Below are 17,831 nucleotides of genomic sequence, written 5' to 3' on the forward strand. Positions count from 1 at the left end.
GCCATCCAGAGATGAGCAGCTTCGCATTCTGAAGCGTGACCACACGGGGAAGCCGAGAGCCTGCTTTATTACCTTTCTTTGTGTAAGGCTCCTGCCCTTGCACAGACCTCAGCCCAAGCTAGTCAGAAGACCACAGGCCAGTTCCTGCCTGCACCGGTTCCCAACACCATGGCTGGGCAGATCCGAGGAACAGAAGTTAGTCCTGAAGTCCCCATGCTGTGTGTGGAGGGTAGTGGTTCTGGTGGGAGGGGCAAGTGCATCATCTGGAAGGTTCTGGTCAGGATATTCAGCAGCGCAGCTCTCATTAATGCATCAGCTTCAAAGGCCTTCTGGAGTAGCAGACATTGTCTTTCAGGAGTGGGGACCCCACAGCCATCCCCACCTTATCCCAACGGTGGCCTTTTTTATAGATGGGCTTGACAGAGCTGGGAGCCCAGCGAGTCAGGTAGCTGTGGAGGAACACAAGAAGGTCGGCATGCTGGGACAGAAGAGCAGGGCACTGAACCCTGGGGCTGGGCTGCAGTGACTGCGTCATCTTTCACCAGTTTTCCCTTCTCAAAGGGCAAAGGATTTTTCCTGGGAGAAACTACTGTTTTATAGATGACCGGGCTCTTGCTGTTTCAAGTGTGTGGTTAGGGTCAGTCAGGGTCAGGAGCCCAGGCCCAGCTCCCTTCATCTTTCTAAGCTGCCAGTGTCATCTACTGAGGGAGAAGGCCAAGGAGGAGGCTGCTTGGACAACAGCTCTCTGACCTGACACAGGGAAGGATAAAGGCAGAAGAACCCTGCCACTCTTCCCCAGCTGGCTGCTCTAGATGCCCTAGCCTCCAGGGAACTCTTCGGAGTACCACATTGGTGCAGGACTCCACCCGTCATCCAGTCTGACGAGAAAGCAAGGGATGAACATAGAGGGTGCAATCCCAGCCCAGCGGGTTCCTGTAAGTGGGAGAGGCTGGGAAAGATGGTGGCCACCCATGGTCCTCTGGCCTCCTTTGGGGATAGCCTGGGCCCGGACTGTTCCTGGAAAAGTGGCTCACAGCACCAAGACTGGGGTTTACTCTGTTCATAATGAAACCTGGCTCCTGACCAGAAAGATCCATCCTTTATCCTTAAAGTTCAGCCACAAAGACCAGGGGTCCTCCTGTGTTCTATGTGAGGTTGAAGCTTGCCCTGGCCTCCTCCAGAGACCGTCAAGTAAAAGCTTAATTTAAAAACTAGTATTCCTGGCAGAAATTAAATTTATTTTTTTGGCTGAAATCTTTGGCTGAAAGAAGGACCGCTGACTCATGCGTGCCTTTCTGCTGTGTCCTCTGAACCCTGGTCTTCAGCTGACGGCACCCGGTGTGTGCTGGGCTCAGAAAGTAGGAAGACAAGGCCTTCCCCAGTTGGCTGGGGTGTGCTGCCTGCACAGGGGCTGCTCTCTCTCATCAGTGGTTCTAGAACGGCAGGTCGGACTAGCATGGGCTCCCTCACCACCAGCTGGCCTTTGTCCCAGGAGGGAGAGGTAAGGATGGGGGTCTGACAGTGGCCCCTGAAAAAGGGTGTTCAGCAGGACTCCAGAAGACCCCAGCTGACCAGACTCTCCAGAGCGGTCCTCCTCAGCTAGTCTTGGGCCTGATGCCTGTTCCACATGGGGCAGCCAGCTGACGGGTAGGCTAGGTGGCATCCAGTCAGCCCTCTGTGAACACCTCAGCTCTTTCCACATCACTCCCTTTACATCTCTTCTGAGCAAGGAGGGCTAGCCTGGACCCCAGTGCACAGGAGAGCGGGAACGGGAAGACCATCCCCTCTGCTGGAGAAGGTACTGCTGCACCAGGGTGCTGAGGACATGGGGGAGTGAGCAGGCCTAGGCCCTTGAGTACAGACTAGGGACCTTTGGGTGCAATCACAGCATCCCTTGTACAGGGATCAATGCCTCCTGAGCCAGGACTTCCCCTCCCCCAGGATGGCCTTTTGCAACTCAAGAGCCCCCACACATCATCAATCCCGTGTCACACTAAAGGACACCGGATGTAAGGGAGGGAGCCTGGCCTAGCTTCAAAGGCCCGAGGGCAGGATGGATTGTGTCCTCAGGCTTGCTGCTGTCTCTTAAAAGCCAGGGTGGGGGTGGGCTCAACCCCTGAGCGGACCAGAGCACACCCTGCTCCTTGGGGCTCCTGGCAGGGAGCCCAGCTCTGCAGGATCTAGGACTGGGGGAGGCAAGGCACAAGGAAGCAAGCTTAAATTACCCCACCTCACACCCTCCACCTAGCAACCTGGCTCCCCGCATCCACCTGGGATGGTAGGGATCTCTGCAAAGATCTGTGGGGGCTTCGGAGTCTCCTTCTGCCTCAGTCACTCTGCAGAGCATCTGCATTCTCACGATCAGCAGAGGCAGCTTGACACACAAGAGGAGGGAAAGGCCGCTGGGGGCATAAGAACTGCGAAATCAATTCTACAGACCCAGCTCTTCTCTCAACAAGGGGATATTATAGACTAAATTGCCTGTCAGGCTGACATCAGGAGAGGGGATCCTGCAACAGGATAGCTGTCTGAATGTTAGCTGAGAATCTGCTCTCACTCCAGAGGGGCTTGCCTACCCTGCTGCTGTTGGAGGGCCGACTTCATCTCTTCCCCTTAAGACCTCAGAACAGCTCAAGATGCCAAGGAAGTTGTGTAGGCTGTTAGTTCCAGGGAGCACGGGTGGCTGAGCCTATATGCAGGCTTCCTTGGTGCAATGTCGTGTACAGTGGCCCTATCCCAGACAGTTCTCCATGGCCAAGGCCTTGCTCTGCCCTGTAGTTGGGATACTGAAATTTGTAGTAGTGGTCTGACATCCTGATAGCAATGCAATGATGTCATCAACGGGATTAACATATTCTACTGCCCAACCAGAAGCCTCCTTGTCTGTGTCAAGGCCAAGGCCCTCTAGGACAGAAAAGAGAGAGTGGGCCAGAGAGGGAGGTGGTAGACAGCATAAAGTACGGTGGTGGGGAAGATGTGGGTGTGTACTCAGGCTGGCTGGGAATGGAGCAGACAGCCAAGGAACACTTTGGTTCTCCTGGGCTGCTGTGAGAGCCATGGGCCCAGAGTGCTTAGGTCGATTGTGCTCATGTTTCCTTACCGGTTGAGCTTGGGTTTATTCTTGGGTAAGAACCCTTCTGGAAGCCGTGGCCTGTGATCTGGTAAAAGACCTGATGGAAGAACATACAAAGGGTCAGTCTCCACAGTTCTGAAAGGGCTGGGGTGAACACCATGGGAGTGGGGAGCAGGGGACACGGGGGTGGGGGGCATAGAATCAATATTCTGCTCATCACCTCTCTTCCAGCTGTGACAGTCCCCACCACCCCTTAGTCCTGGGTACTCTGACCTGCTCGGTGAGCCATCTTTACACACTCCTCGATCTTCCGGTGTTCTTCCAGGCACAAGCCTGTGACACTCCGGGGCAGCATGCCTCCGTGTGGCCGGATGAACTGACTGAGTAGCAGCACATCCTAGTGAAAACCAAAAATTGGAATGGGGGCAGTTGGGTTTAACCAGGACTATTGGCTCTGCAGGGGTCCAGCTGGACAACTCAATAGGACTTCTATTACCCATTACCAACCAGAGGGCTCCCAAGATCCCCAAATCTTCTGACATATTAAGTGAGACCAGAAATGCTCTAGTGAGCATTTGCCACCAGTTTTTCTTGGTAGTAAAATGTCTGGTAGTCTGTCAGGGAGTTGTGGTGTTCAGGAGGCAGAGACAGGCAGATCTCTGAGTTAGAGGCCAGCCTAGTCTATAGAGTGAGTTCTAGGACAGCCAGGGTTACACAGAGAAACCCTGTCTCAAAACAAACAAACTCCCAAATAAATAAATGAAGTGTCCAGTGGTCATTTCTGACTGCTGGGATGGACCATGGAAAGCATTTCCGTGAGAGGCACTGCTGTTCCACCTCAGCTGCACAATCTCGATGCCCAGGTGACGCGCACACAGCCGGCTGCCCTGCCTGCTGCGCACGCTCAGGTGCTAGCTAGGAGGCACCAGCCGAGAGGAAGGGAAACGGTCTGTGAAGGCCAGTCCAGATTTCCTAAGTCCAGATGGGAACGGGTCCTTGGACCTAACAAGCTGTGTGGGACTGAGTCTAGCAAAAAGGACAAACTGGGGCTGGAGAGATGGCTTAGTGGTTCAGAGCACTGGCTGCTCATCCGGAGGTCCTGAGTTCAATTCCCAGCAACCGCATGGTGATTCACAACCATCTGTAATGAGATCTGGGATCTGGTGCCCTCGCCTGGCCTGTAGGTATACATGCAGGCAGAACACTGTATACATAATAAATAAATAAATCTTTTTTTTTTTTTTTTGGTTTTTCAAGACAAGGTTTCTCTGTGGTTTTGGAGCCTGTCCTGGAACTAGCTTTTGTAGACCAGGCTGGTCTCGAACTCACAGAGATCCGCCTGCCCCTGCCTCCCGAGTGCTGGGATTAAAGGCGTGCGCCACAAGACGAACTGGTAAAAAAACCCTCTTCCATCTTAAATGTCTCAAAGGGTTAAATAACACTTTTCCCTACCAGGGCCCAATGCCAGCCTTTGTCCGTTTACTAAATTGTTGCCTTGGTTACCTTGCTGTATGACTGCAAATTTGTTTTAATCGCTGGACAGCTCCTGGGGACCTAGGGTCCACACTCTCAGCCCAGCACTCTGCAGAAGCACATGTAATGGACTTGGACTAACCCACAGCTAACATGCTGGCTTGCATCCTCAGCACCCTTCACTGTAGCCGCCATGCCAGCTGACAGCAGCACACAGCTTGAACCAACAGTACTCCAAGTGCAAAGGGGAAAAAGAAAAAACTTTAGCCTTTACCTTGGAGAAGATTAGATTTCTTCTCCTGGAAAAACAGTCAAATCCATTTCCTAGAAATGGCCAGTAGTGGCTGCCTGAGTGGCTGAGCAGGTGTGGGGTTCGCCTTCTTACTGTAGCTGGGATTACGAGCATACCTGTATATTCACTGACATCCACGAGACAAGGAGCTTGGAACAGCCTTCTGCTGTACTCTGGGCACTTATTTTCAGAGGACCCAGAGCGGGGTGAGAGCCCTGCCCCCACACCCAGGGGTGGAGTGAAGCCAAGGTTCCTAGTACAGATTAGTTGAGTCACTCTGTTCAGAGCTTCCTGCACTAATCATCTGAGCAGGATCTCTGGCCTTAGCCATCCTGTGCCTCTGAGGGGAACTGAGACAACACACAGGTCAAACTGGCCCAGAGCCTGAATTACCTGAACCCCGAGCAGAGTGTTCATGTCACAGAGAACCCTGAAGAACAAGCGTGGGCATCCAGGACTGGGTCCCATCTTCTCTGCAAGGTAGTAGTTAGCACAGCATGGGCTCTGCCTGGCTTCTTGGATTTGGATCCCAGCTCTGATACTTAGTGTGGGAGGATTGTGGCAAGTTTATTAACTTTCCTCAATGCAAAGCAAGGATGAAGCCACCACTTCATGGGGTTAATTAGCAATCTAAGAGCCAGTAAGATGGCTCAGACAGTAAAGGTACTTGCTATGCCTGACTATCTGAGATTAATCCCCAGGATCCTCATGCAGGAAGAGGAAAACTGACCTCTATGCATATGCTGTGGCATCTGTTCCTTCACAAAGACACCAATTCCTCCAAAAACAGACTTAGGTGATGCTGGGCAGTGGTGACACACACCTTTAATCCCAGCACTTAGGGGGCAGAGGCAGGAGGACCTCTGAGTTTAAGGCCAGCCTGGTCTATAGAGTGAGTTCCAGGATAGCCAGGGCTGCAAAGAAAACCCTGTCTTGAAAAACAAAACACAACAACAACAAAACCCTAAGTGAGCCGGGCGGTGGTGGCGCACGCCTTTAATCCCAGCACTTGGGAGGCAGAGGCAGGCGGATCTCTGTGAGTTCGAGACCAGCCTGGTCTACAAGAGCTAGTTCCAGGACAGGCTCCAAAACCACAGAGAAACCCTGTCTCGAAAAAAATAAATAAATAAAAAAAAAAACAAAAAAACCCAAAAAAAACAAAAACCCTAAGTGAGTCAAATAAAGCCCGTGACTGCTCAGGACACGGTTCACTGGAGCAGGCTCTCCACTTGTGCTGCCTGCTCCTGGGTATGCTCATGATCGTTTCCTGTCCCAGAAGCAGCTGCTCTGGAAAAGGGACAGCAATTGGGTGGTCTGGAGCTACACTTTGGAGACTAAAATATGTCTTCAGATCAAACTGTGAACCATCTTGTTACCTAAGGGGAAAGGAGAGCCAAATCTACCCCTGTGAGAACTACTCCTGCCCTTCCGAACCAGGCCAGGAACTCAGTTAGTGGCTTCCAGCGCCACAGTCTGTGAGAACTTGAAAAATGCCCAAGCTGAGCGGGTCTGTTTGAGGCTGAGTTATAGAAGCAATGATTTACCTTTAAAAAAAAAAAAAATGTATGTGTGTAAGTGGTTTGCCTGCATGCATATATGCACACTGCATGTTTACTCGGTATCCTTGGGGGACATAAGGGCACTGGATACTCTGGAACTGGTTGAGCTGCCACTAAGGTCTGTTACAAGAGCAGCAAATGCTCTTAACTGCTGAACTGTCTCTCCAGCCCCATACTTTTCGTTTCTTTAAATTTTTATCTATCTATCTATCTATCTATCTATCTATCTATCTATCTATCTATCTATCTATCTATCTATCTATCTATCTATTTATTTGGTTTTTCAAGACAGGGTTTCTCTGTGGTTTTGGAGCCTGTCCTGGAACTAGCTCTTGTAGACCAGGCTGGCCCCGAACTCCCAGAGATCTGCCTGTCTCTGCCTCCCAAGTGCTGGGATTAAAGGCGTGCGCCACCACTGCCCGGCTTAAATTTTTATTTTTTGAGATTATTTTATGCATATAGGTATTTTGGCTGCATGTATGTATGCATACCATGTGCATGCAGTGCCTGTGGAGGCCAGAAGAGGGTGCTGGCTCCTCTGGGACTTGATAAATACTGCTTTCACCCAACATGTGGGTACTGGGAGCTGAACCCCTGTCCTCTAGAAAAGCAGATAGTGCTCGTAACCAAAGCCCCTTCAGTCTACCACAGTCAGCATCGACAGCCACTGGACAAAGCTCCGTTGCCCTTGGTGGCCACGTGAAATGCAGCTGTCCCTACACGAGGAGTGCGCGCAGGGTGACGGCCTCCACACTCACCTCGTAGTTATACTTGTGCTTCAAGTTCCAGCGGCAGATGGGGCACTGGCCTGAGGGGTTAGGGGGATTTGGAGTTGCCTTGGGAGTTTCTGTGATTCGGCCTTCAATCTAAGAGAGAGAAAAAAAAAAAGCCAGTGAGAGCCTGGGCCAGGCATGCAGGTCTTTCTTTACCTTTGTGCACACCCTGCATGAACACCAGCCAAAGCTTACTTCTGGGGGTCTCATGGCAGCAATGAACAGGTCTGCTTGCATGGTGGAGATTGTCTGTAGCTGCTATATGCTGGGCCTTGGACACAGGGATGCGGTTTGGCGGTCAGACAAGTGATGCGTATCTGTAGTCCCAGCAGTGGGTGGCAGAGGCAGGAAAACTAGAAGTTCAAGGCTAGCCTGGGCTACACAGTATTAAGTTCCAAGCCAGCAGGGGTTATATGGTTAAGACTCTTGCCTCAAAAACCAGACAAATGGTAATGATGACATCAGACAGACACACACACTGGGAGCAAAAGCAGTGGTTCTCAACCTTCCTAACACTGAGAACCTTTAATACAGTGACCCCCAACCATAAAATTATGTTCACTGTTACTTCATAACTAATTTTGCTACTGTTATGAACTGCAATGTAAATATCTGTGTTTTCCCATGGTCTTTGTGGTGGGGGGGAGAGGGTATGGCCCAGTTTGGGAACTGCTGAACTAGAGGGAAGGGTTTGTCATATCAACTGAATGCCATCTTTCCTCCCTCAACAAACCACAATAAAATACCTGAGCCCTAGGCTTCCTCCCTCCAAATGGGAGCTGGAGAGAGGGCAGCAGTGAAGAGGACTTGCTGCTCCTGCAGAGGACTGGGCTTCAGTCTTCCAGCACTCCAGTTCTAGGGGAACCTGTGCCCTCTCCTGGCCTCCAAGGTCCCTGCATGCACATGTACACATACAACTAGACACATAACAAAGCTCCAAATGGCACAAAGATGCACTGCCCAAGGAGAGCTTGCACCCACTCTACGTTATCTGTGGAGAGTACTATTTCCAGCTACGTTCCCAGAACAAAGCCGGATCTATTCTAGCAGTTTCCAATAAGAGGTGATGTTTCCCCATCAGGCCACGTCTGCGGACATTTCTGATTGGACAGCTGGGGGAAGGGGTATGATGGGTATCTAGCAAGGATGCACAGGGGAGCCCTCACATCAAAGAACGCCAGCCAGTGCCACAGCTGAGAAACTGGGAATAGCCAAACAAGTGGGTGTCTGTGTGCACTGCCCCTCTCTCCCTCTGCAAACAGAAAACATGGGCAGAGGAACACAATATACGCCCTCCTCTAAAACAAACCAGGGTCCCACTAGGTAAACTCAGCTGGCTTGGATCCTGTTATAGAGACCAGGCTGTCCTCACATTTGCAGTGAACCTCTTGCCTTTGCTTCCTGAGTTCAGGAAATATGGTTCTCTTTACTTCTATCATTTTGAATAACAGCTCGCAAACACCCGGCAGAGGTCACGTGACATGACTGTACCCTGTGATCCAGCCTTGGAATGGCTGAGTGTACTAAAGCAACGGTCTGGGAGTCAGCTCCAATTGCAGGGGAGCTTAGCAGGCCTCGTTGAGGCTGAGCCTAAGCACATGGCTAGGCTCGGTAGCCCTGTCCCCTGGAGAAAGGCAAGAAGTTTTGCTCAGTTATCTACCCCACCCACTTCTACCATGGTAACCCCAAACATGACAGAGAGAAGCTGTGGGCCAGGGAAAATCTGTAGGTGCATGGGAGGCCTCCAGGGCCCCAGGAGAGCACCAACATTCTTCGGCTCACTGCTGTTTGGCTGGTTCTGTCAGCTCCTCTAACTCCCACAACTCAGTGCGGCAGGCGGCAGAACACACACCCACGGTCAGTCAGAGTCGTAGTGTCTCTCCGTGCTCCCGCTACAAACAGCAGATCCATGCAGGCCTCACGTGAAAAACTTAAAAAGTAAGATGTGGCCAGCACCATGAGCTGGGACGCAAGCCTTCAATTCTGAATGTCTAACACATTAGCTCCTCTTAGAGATACTGTCATTGATGGTGACCTAGCTGGTTCTCAAGTCTGAAGACAGCAGATGACAGCCAGCCAGGCATGGTCTGCCATAGTCTTCACGGGAAATGGAAACAGCAATCAGAAGAATAGCAGGCATTCTGATGGGCTAGAAAAAAGGCTGGGCCCAGGACAACAGCTGCATTAGCAGGAGATGCAGTGGCAGGGGACGCTCTTAGCACTGAGCACTCCGTACTCAGAAAAGCAGATGTCAGGTCAGGCTGGGTGTGGTGGCGTACACCTTTAATCCCAGCACTCAGGAGGCAGAGGCAGGCGGGTCTCTGTGAGTCTGAAGTCAGCCTGGTCTACAAAGTGAGTTTCAGGACAGTCAGGGCTACATAGAGACCCTGTCTCAAAAAACAAAACCAAAAAAGTTCGATGGCATGGAGTCTATAGGGTGAATGCGTTCTGTCACTTGAGAGCCCAGGCTTGCCTTGCACTCGCTGTGTAACTGAGGATGGCCTTTAGCTCCTGATCTTCAAGTACTGGGATCACAGGTATGCACAATCATGCCCAGATTGTTTTAGGTTTTAATCAGAAAATTGGAGAGATGCCCACAGGGGAGTTCCCTAAAAAGTTAAGAGTCAGGTGGAGGCTGACCAGTGAAAGGACAAGGAGGTGCTCTGGGAGAAGAATAAGTGGATTTCTCCTGGGGATAAGGCTGCCTTGGGGAGGCCTATACTTGGCTGACTGCCAGAGAGGTTAAGTCCCTGGTTGACATAGAAGTTCCTGAGCCTTCTGGGAGCTCTGCAAGGTGGCTGAGAATTTCTTGGAGGCATAGAAGCCCATGTGAAAACAAGGTTGTCTTTTAAGGATTATAGGATAATCTGGGCCCCATGACTGACTCCCCAAGGGAGGAGAGATGGGCCCAGCAAGGGAAAGTGGAGCATGGGTGAAAGAATCGTTCCAGTTTCCTTACCAAGAGACAAGTCAGGGTGCCTGCTAGTGACCGTCACCTCCTAATGTCTCAATTACGGGTACACTTTCTAGACAGAAAGCAAGGATCAGAAGTCCAGACCCTGGCTCTGGGCCAACTAACTCTGGTTCTGTAGGCCTGCAATGGTGCCTTAGTTTCCCCTTTGGGAAACTAATTTATCACCTGCCAGAAAACTTATTAGCAAAGTCCTCTGAGACTCTGTCATACAAAAGGTCACTTTAATCAAGTAACAGATACCTCAGTACAGGCACAATGACTGTTCCTGATTAACCACACTAAGGCACACAGCCCAAAAAATAGTAGGCTTCAAGATTTATGGTCTCAGAGGGAGCAGATCCTGGAGCCAGGAGTCCAGATTGGGCCTCTTTCCCTCCCTCAGAGGAGCAGCCAGGCGGCTCCGAGCGTTAAGGAGGTCGTGAGTGGCCAACGCGGCGATACTTACTACAGTCGTCTTCCCTTCTTGGATCTCCACCACTACAGAGATAAAGGGGAAAAATTAGGTCAGCCATTTAATAAGGAACAGGGAGTTTCAAATAACAGCTCAAATGCTACACAGGCAGAGGAGTCTTCAGTCTGCACTCTCCCACGGTCCCTGCCTGGGACAAAAAGCGGACAAGGTTCATCCCCATGTGCCAAGGCTCTATGCCCTCGAGGCTGGCTGTAGGAAAGCCTGGGATGCTCAGGCTACAGCATCTCTCTGGAATTAAGGGTTTCCATATTAGTTTTTGTCTTTTGAAGCAAAGATTCATCTTGATTCTGTCTAGAAGAATTCGCAAACTCAACAGCTGCGGCAGGAAAACTGCCATACATTTGGGGACAGCCTGGGCTACAAGTAAGATTCTTACACATGTCCCTTTACAGACTGACTTGGAAGGGTTTGCAATCTACAACACAGCTCTGTCTGTGCTCCACTGGTAGCTTTTCAAGGAGACAAAGCCAATCCCAAAATGTATCCTGAGAAGCCTGTGTCAAGACTGCACGAAACTGGCTGTGAGGGAAATATTCTCTGCCCCACCCTTCTTCACCTCTCCCTGAGGGTTACGCTGTTATCATCCCAGAGAAAGGAATGGAAGAGGGAACAATCAGGAGCCTCACGACAGTAGGGTCAGCAGTGCTTAGGGAAAACTCTGGTCCACACTGAGGGCCATTCAGGGCCTATCTATGCCTGAGGTGGGCAGGGGAGAAGTAGAGGCAAGACCACCAGCTGCACACATCTGTCAGGCTACACACATTACCCATTCACCTAACTAGGATACTGAATGACAAGGCCAACGGTAATGGAAGCTGCCAGTCTCACACACAGCAACTGTTCTTGGAGCACCTCCCATGTTCCTGGCTTGTTTAGAGAGAGAGAGAGAGAGCCACAGCTGCTAGCAAGGAACCGGTACACAGCAAATGCTCAATAAATGCTAGGTTTAACAAGTGAAATAATCGCCAATGTCTCCTCCCAACCGTTAATTGCTACAATAGGGAGCCCGAGCCCACGCTATCTGCAAACCGTCTCTCCAGATACTAAGACCCTATTTAAACAGTAGTTTGGCTACCGCAGTTTAGTTTTACTTAGCTCTGGCTAACACAAGAAATAATATAAATTAGAAAAGCGCCTAAGGTCCTTGACTTTGAGAATTAAGTGGGAGCTCAAGATCTCTCCCTAGGAAAAATATCCACCTGAGAACACACAATTGGCCATGGGTTGCAGGAGGCTGTGGGGTATATGTTACAGACCTGGCTGTTCCTCAGAGGTGGAAGGGAGTATATTTCTTTCTTCTTTTACCTACCATATTTTCTTAAGTAAACATACATAGCTTATGCAAAAACAAAAACATAATATAAACAACAAAGAGAGAGGGCCTAGGGAAAAAGGCACCACTAACCCAGCCAGAAGCCCATGTCAGCATCTGTACCACTGAGCTCTGTGGCCGACACCTAATTGGACACAGGCTGCCTAGAATTGTTCCTCATTTGTTTTCTGGGCAAACCATTCATAAAGAATCATTACTCCAAAACAGCCAATCGGAGAGCCCTCCATGTCCAACTCCAGACACACACAAGTGAAACAATGACCAGAAAAACCCACAGGTTTTCTTCAGAGAACACTCTAGCCACTAATCAGAACAAACTCGGCTCCTGTGTAAAAGAAACTGCGTCACCTCACACACGGTTCTACTTGTCCAGAACGAGCCCAGCCCATGAACGGGATGTGGTGAGACCCAACCTGGTTGTCAGCCTAGAAGGCAGCACAGCTGCAGAGGGAAGGTCACCACCATGTCCACTGCAGAATGGCCCACACAGGGGGACCAGGGAGAGCAGGGGGCGCATATCTCCAGTCCAGCCACCCTAGAAACTGTGCTACTATGCCAAAAAAATTGGGGGAGGGAAAGAGGCTAACTAAATGGGAGCAACACCAGGTAGGGGGGTAAATTTCTGAGAAGTCTCAGGAAACAAAAGCAGGGACACATTCTCAATCATGGAGTCGGCACCAGGACAATGGCCTGAAACACAAAGAGCATAAACATGTGGTTTCCTTCTTGGTCCAGGCTCTTGGGCCCTACCCACGAGGTAAACAAGTCTAACAAAACACACATCACTCTCGGCAAAGACCCAAAGCCTGAAGTCACCCCACTGGCCCCTGGAAAAGAGATCAAAGCCCATGGCAAGCTCCACTGTTCACGAGCTCTCCCACAGCAACCTCGAGCCAGCCAGTGTCTTTCTAGAAGCCAGTGGGTAAAACAATAGGAGATGCTTATCTAAGAGAGACGAACTGTCAAACCAAAGGAATGACCCAAGGAACTCACAGGAGGCATAGATTGATCAGGGTGGTGAGTCAGTGCAGGGGAAGGCGGCTGACTGGGGCCTGGAGAGGCCTCCTTCGGCAGATTTTAAGCTTCTGCAAAGAGGAGATAGGAATCAAAAATAGTATTGATTTTCAGTGTACATAGAAAAACATGGCAAAAAAAAAAAAAAAAGAAAAAAGAAAAACATGGCAAAACCAAACAAAACCTGAGATCCAGTTGTCCCTGGCCTCCTCTCCATTTAAGAGAAGTGGCGGTGGGTAAGAGAAGCTGGACTAAGGTTCAGAGACCAAAAGAAAACTTAACTAGGAAAAAAAAATGCAACCACTCCTGCATCCTGAGCTAGGCCAGCATGAAGTAGGCCACCAGACATGACAGTTGTTTTCTGAGGAGAACGAAGGCTGCCGCCTCTCAAGTGAGGCAGCATGTGCACCGAGAATCAGGGAGGGGCGGCAGCCTGGCTCTACCTCCTGGGCAGAGGAACAGCAGAAGAGTAAGGCACAGTCTTTGCCCTGGAGGAGGAAGTAGAGCAAGGATGGGAACGTCACCGTCACCGTAATAAAGCCCATGTCTCATAAAGAGGTCCTCCGAGTACTTCAGTAAATACTGCTAGGATGGAGTCCAAGATGACCGGGTTATAACAGCCTGGAGCAAGCAGCGATGTGGTGAGACTGCAATGGCTGCAGAAGCCCTTGATGGACACATAAACACAGGCAGACACAGTGACCCTGCTGCATAAAGGCTCGGCTGTTTAGTAGAGGAGGAGGGAGGGAGATGAATGATGGAGGAGGAGGGGCACCGCAGCAGTGCCTGGCCCCAGAAGCCAAGGCCTCCAGGATCTGTGGAAACTGAGCTCTAGGCAGCGTGTGCGGGAAGGCTGGAAGGCAGCCCCGTCTCAGCAGTCACAATGAGGGCCTGTGCTTCAGGTCGCTGCCTGTTTCTCAAGCGCCATCTCCTTCAGTTCACCTTGCATCACTCAGTTTATGGGTCTCTGTTTGCCTCCCCGGTTCCTGTCCTGGAATTCCTGATGAAATGTCCCTCTTGCCCTGGGCTTCAGTCTCACTGCTGCCTAGGATTATCCCCATTGGCAGGGCGCTGAAACTGTAACCCCCACTTGTTCCCTCCTCTCAAAGCTCCTTGCTGTGGGATTACTCAACATCAGGTGGCCCTTAGCTGGCTGAGTGGCCTTTCAGCGTTTCAGTACGTTCTATGCTGTAAGGTCATAGCTGGTAACTTGCTGTCATTTTCTTCACAAGGTGTTAAGGCAGGACGCTTTTAACACGATCCTTGCTAAACCTGACATTGTCATTGATGAATTCATTAGACGTTCTTTGGCAAGTCAACTGGCAAGACACTTTCATGAAAGGAGTAAAAAAAAAAAGAGGACCTGCCGAGGAGCACCAGGGCTGTGTGACACGGGAGAGGGGAGAGTGCTGCCCCTGCTTTCAACCCTACTGCTTAGAGTTGATGTTAGGTAAGCTACAGAATCTTTAGAACTGGATCCCCCATTCATCAAAGTAAAGACCGCTAACATCTACTTTTAAGGAAGACTGAGTAGTTTTTTTTTTTTTTTTTTTTTTTGGTTTTTCGAGACAGGGTTTCTCTGTAGCTTTGGAGCCTGTCCTGGAACTCCCTTTGTAGACCAGGCTGGCCTCGAACTCACAGAGAGTGAGTAGATGTTTTAAGGAACACCTAGTATACGTCCGGAAGAAGGCACTCAGTAAACCACAGTTTCCTCATTTGTCCCCTTAAGTTATGCTTTTTGCTTTTTTTATAACCCACTCTCTCTCACTTTGGGCTTGTCAACCACACACCACACACACACACACACCCTCAGAGGCAGGGCTTCACTAAGTAGTTCTAGCTGTCCTGGAACTTTATAAGTAGACCAGACTGACTTTAGAATTCACAGAGACCCACCTGTCTCTGCCTGGATTAAAGGTATACATCTTGGCCCTCGTGCCAAACTTCAGACCAGGCTGTCTCAGCATCAGCACTGCTGACATTTTGGGCCAGTTGGTTCTCTGTTGTGGAGTTGACATGTTGTGTTGTAAGACATTTAATGGTATCCCTACCCACTCACCAGATGCTGGAATTACCAGCTGTGACAACCAAAAAGGTTTCTAGACATTGCCAGAAATGTCTGGACACTGGGGTGGGAGAAAAGGAATGGATGATCACCACTGACTGAGGAACAATGCATTAGACTGAAAACTCAGAGCAATGACGCCACTGCTCAGTCCTCACAAAGGTTCTTTTCTTCTCGAGTCTACGCCTCATGAATTCTTGCTTCAGTTATATAGTTTGATTGAATATTTTCAGAGAATCAGCTTGTCTGTCACAACTTTAAATTTTACATGCACATATTTGAGTGACAAGTATACTAGCTAGTTCAATGACAGTCAGCTGTATTGGCTGTATTGGCTTACCAAAAGGAAGAATGGTGGATGATTCAAAAGGAAATAAAACATGACAGGGCTTTCACGTAAAAGCACATCAATTCAACTTAACATTCAGCCTCGAGACCAGGCTGTCTACACAGTGGCTCACAGACGGAAGATTTACCAACCAAGCATTTGTAGCGACGACTCCAAACACTGATTATATAGTTCACCATTCCACAAACTCTCCAGTTAAAAAAATTTCTTGCTGAATGTGGTAGTACATGACAGTGATACCAGCACTTGGGAGGCAGAGGCAGGAAGACTGCCAGATGCTGGAGGTCAGCTTGGTCTACCTAGAAAGTTAAAGCCACCCAACACAAAACTCTGTCTGAAACAACAAGTTTCTTATGTGAAATCTCAAATACTCTAGTTTTAAATCAACTAATCATACAAGAAACTACATATCAAAAAAGGGAAAGAAACTACATATCATAGAAACTACGAATCATACAAGAAACCCTCTTGATTTATTTCTTCTCTATCTTTTCAAAGATAAAACTACATAACTAGTAAAAAAAAAAACCCAAAATACAAAAAACAACACAGTAAAGAACTCGTCAAAGCCGTGGATGGTGGCACACACCTCTAAACCACACACAAGAAAGAGCCAGAGGTGGGTGGATCTCCGTGAGTTTAAGGGCAGCCTGGTCTACATAACGAGTTCCAGGTCAGCCAAAGCAATATAGTGAGACTCTGTCTCAAAAATAAAAATAATTTTCTTTTGTTTATTTCTTGGTTGAGAAAGGACTTTTCGGTGTGTAGCCCTGGCTGCCCTGGAACTCAGAGATCCTCCTGCCTCTGCCTCCCAAGAACTGGGATTAAAGACGTGCACCACTAGACCCTCATCTGCCACTCTTAATAAAATTACTGTTGGAAAAGAAAGAGACCTCCTCTAAGTTGTGCATACTGGTTTATGCCTGTTAGCCACATGACTGGTGAGGCTGAGGCCTCTTCTTTGACTCAGTGGCTCTTTTCTCCCCTGGCTTCCTCCAACAATAATGATTACTCTTTCCCATTGGTTCCTTCTCCACTCTGATGGATATTCACTGGTTGGCCAACACTGTGCTAGAATTTTAAAAACAAGCCCCTTGTCCATCATTTCTTTTAGCACAACACTAATCCATTCCTGCTTCCCACTGAACAACAAAAGAAGACTATTCCGAAAGATCTTTTCACTTCGCCAGATTCCAGCCCTTCAGGAGCCTGTTCAGGGAGCATCATCTTTATGAAAACTTCCAAAGGCCTTTGCTATTTCCGGCAACAGAATCTTCCTGGGCTCTTTCATGCAAACGGATGACTTTCACTATGGGGGATGTAGACATATCTCATCAGAACGCAAGCTTCACAGAAAGGCTGTGCTTTCTTCTCCTCTCACAGCCTGACTCACAGCACTGAGACTTCAGCACCCTTTCAACCGATGAAAAAGTAACTCGGGTTTCTTTTCCGGGTTTAATATTAATGAAATGCAGAACTAAAATTTAGCACTTGATTCTGTCGTAGTTGTTCAATTGCCTTTGCACCTTGGCTGCCATCTCTCAAGATTAGAAGCCTTGACAAAAACCAGCCACCACCTAATATCATTTTCGGAGGGGAAATTGAAAAGGGAGGCTTTGGGGATACGGTTTGAGGAGAGGGCGATTTGGAAATTATTAGAGAATTAGCAGTCGGCCCTTTATAGCTTTTCTGAACTCTCAGACAATCTTGTCTTTGATCTCTAAATCTAAATCTCTCAATCCTCATTTACTCCCGGAAGGCACTAAAATCGGGAGGTGAAGCAACAGCCCCAGGGTCTGGAAGAGCTTTTAAGCGTCCTGTGGAGCCCAGCACCCCCGAGGTTTGAGAGCCTTGCAGAGAGGGAGTGCCACAGGTTGCGGAAGTCTGTTATGTGGCTGCTCTCGAGTTCTAGAGGTCGCTGGGTTCTGAGACTCACCTTCTCTCAACCCGCGAGCTGGAAGCCATAGCCAGCCGGTCGTGGCGGGGCCTCCTAGGAACCCGTGGAGTTGCCTTCCGCACCAGGATACCAGAGCCCTGAGGGCCGCCATCTTGGGAACACACCTGACCTCGCGAGCACTTCCGCTTCCGGAGCGGGGTGCACGCCGCCGCCGCCGCCGCCGCCGCCGAGGGGGTTTCTCGTGGTTACTATCCCGTGGTTTCTGTTTCTATCACCTTTCGGGATTTGGTAAAGAGACGCACGCGGCTTTGTAAATCCTCCGGCTGCTGTAAGCCAGAACCTAGTCTTCAAAGCTGCCTATTAGTCTCCCTTAGTAAATTACACACCATACCGAGTCTTTAAGGTTTTTTTTTTTTTTTTTTCCTTCCTGCTTGTGAATTTTAAGCTTTTGTGAGGGACAGATTGAAATGGTAATGAACTCTGAGAGCAACAGACCTGGAACAGAATTGACGACCTTCCCTCCCATCTGCCAATCTTTGTTGCTTATATACATCTCC

At 49.5% G+C, this 17,831-nt stretch overlaps 1 protein-coding gene across 1 annotated transcript; it reads right to left on the reverse strand.

Annotated features, from left to right (window-relative positions):
- Positions 1-17: 17 nt before the first annotated feature.
- Mrps18a (mitochondrial ribosomal protein S18A) lies at positions 18-17,446 on the reverse strand. Its single transcript, XM_057751819.1, has 6 exons — positions 17,314-17,446; positions 10,590-10,621; positions 7,156-7,263; positions 3,347-3,470; positions 3,101-3,170; positions 18-449 (listed from the first exon to the last, which is right to left on the reverse strand). The coding sequence occupies exons 1-6, from the start codon at positions 17,423-17,425 to the stop codon at positions 305-307; spliced, it is 591 nt and encodes a 196-aa protein (XP_057607802.1). The 5' UTR covers positions 17,426-17,446; the 3' UTR covers positions 18-304.
- Positions 17,447-17,831: the final 385 nt, after the last annotated feature.

Source organism: Chionomys nivalis, chromosome 19 (assembly GCF_950005125.1).
Source record: "Chionomys nivalis chromosome 19, mChiNiv1.1, whole genome shotgun sequence".
Classification (NCBI taxonomy): domain Eukaryota; kingdom Metazoa; phylum Chordata; class Mammalia; order Rodentia; family Cricetidae; genus Chionomys; species Chionomys nivalis.

Coding starts and splice junctions, on each gene's coding strand:
- Mrps18a (XM_057751819.1), bottom strand. CDS start 17,425: ATGGCGGCCCTCAGGGCTCTGGTATCCTGGTGCGGAAGGCAACTCCAC. Junction 10,622..17,313: donor AGCTCGCGGGTTGAGAGAAG/GTGAGTCTCAGA, acceptor TTATCTCTGTAG/TGGTGGAGATCCAAGAAGGG. Junction 450..3,100: donor AATAAACCCAAGCTCAACCG/GTAAGGAAACAT, acceptor GTTCCTCCACAG/CTACCTGACTCGCTGGGCTC.